This window comes from Capsicum annuum, unplaced genomic scaffold (assembly GCF_002878395.1).
Source record: "Capsicum annuum cultivar UCD-10X-F1 unplaced genomic scaffold, UCD10Xv1.1 ctg26698, whole genome shotgun sequence".
Taxonomy (NCBI): domain Eukaryota; kingdom Viridiplantae; phylum Streptophyta; class Magnoliopsida; order Solanales; family Solanaceae; genus Capsicum; species Capsicum annuum.
This window is the reverse complement of record NW_025833004.1, coordinates 1-1,127: the sequence shown is the minus strand read 5'-3', so window position 1 is coordinate 1,127 and position 1,127 is coordinate 1. Positions and strand designations below refer to the sequence as shown.

Sequence of the window (1,127 nt, the reverse complement as noted above, 5' to 3'; positions counted from 1 at the left end):
TCGAATAAATATTCGATCTCTGGCTTTTGCGATAACGTAAAATCAACTGTCTTTCGGTGTGTGAAAGATGGAACTCTTCGGCCACAGTCTAATTCCATCAAGCCTCAGTTAACCGAAGGAAACAAAAAGGTACGACTTCAATACTGCCTCTCAATGATTGATCAGAATACAATCCACATAAATCCCATGTTTATGAATATGTTTAATTACGTTCATATCGACGAAAAGTGGTTTTTTTGTCCAAAAAAGTTGAAAGGTACTACCTGCTTTCCTGGAGAGCATGAGCGAGATCCGTATCATTCTTACAAAAGTAAAAATTTTATTCCAAAGGTTATGTTTATGGCTGCTGTAGCACGTCCTCGATTTGATGAAAATGGAATTGACTTGTTTTCTGGAAAAATAGGTATTTTTTCGTTTGTAGTTAAGGAACCAGCTAAGCGGAATAGCAAAAATCGAATAGCAGGAACTATGGAAACAAAGCCCATTCAGTCAGTAACTAAAGATATCACTAGAGCTTGCTTGATAGAGAAAGTTCTTCCTGCTATTAGAGCAAAATGGCCAGATTCCGATTCAAATAATCCAATCTTTTTACAACAAGATAATGCAAGGCCACATATTGGTAACATTGATTTGGAATTTATTGAAGCTGCCCGACAAGATGGATTTGACATTAGATTGTGTTTTCAACCATCGAATAGTTCAGATTTAAATGTTTTAGATCTTGGTTTTTTTAGAGCAATCCAAAGTCTTCAATATCAAAAGGTCCCTAAAAATATTGATGAATTAGTTGAAGTAGTGGAAAGATCTTTTGATGAAATGAAAGCGAAACAACTCAATCATGTATTTCTTACTTTACAGTCTTGTATGATTGAGGTGATGAAAGATAGTGGCGACAATAATTACAAAGTGCCTCATTTGAACAAAGATGGACTAGAAAGAGAAGAAAACCTTCCTCTCCAACTTCATTGTGATATTGATATCATCAATAAAGATTTGGCTCTACTTCAACAATGATATAGGTTATTATTATGGTAAAGCTCTTTATTTTGAAGTTGGAATGGTGTTTTTTCAAGTAGTATGTAGAAGTACTGTACTACTTTTGTGTATAGCCGTAGTGATCATCATGT

General features: G+C 34.6%; 1 protein-coding gene across 1 annotated transcript; it reads left to right on the top strand.

Annotated features, from left to right (window-relative positions):
* Positions 1-339: 339 nt before the first annotated feature.
* Positions 340-1,014, top strand: LOC124890899. The gene has a single exon (XM_047402754.1). It carries the CDS (start codon positions 340-342, stop codon positions 1,012-1,014), a length of 675 nt encoding a protein of 224 aa, XP_047258710.1.
* The last annotated feature ends 113 nt before the right edge of the window (positions 1,015-1,127 follow it).

Excerpts from the sequence above, each read along its gene's own strand:
- LOC124890899 (XM_047402754.1), top strand. The coding sequence starts at position 340 with ATGGCTGCTGTAGCACGTCCTCGATTTGATGAAAATGGAATTGACTTG.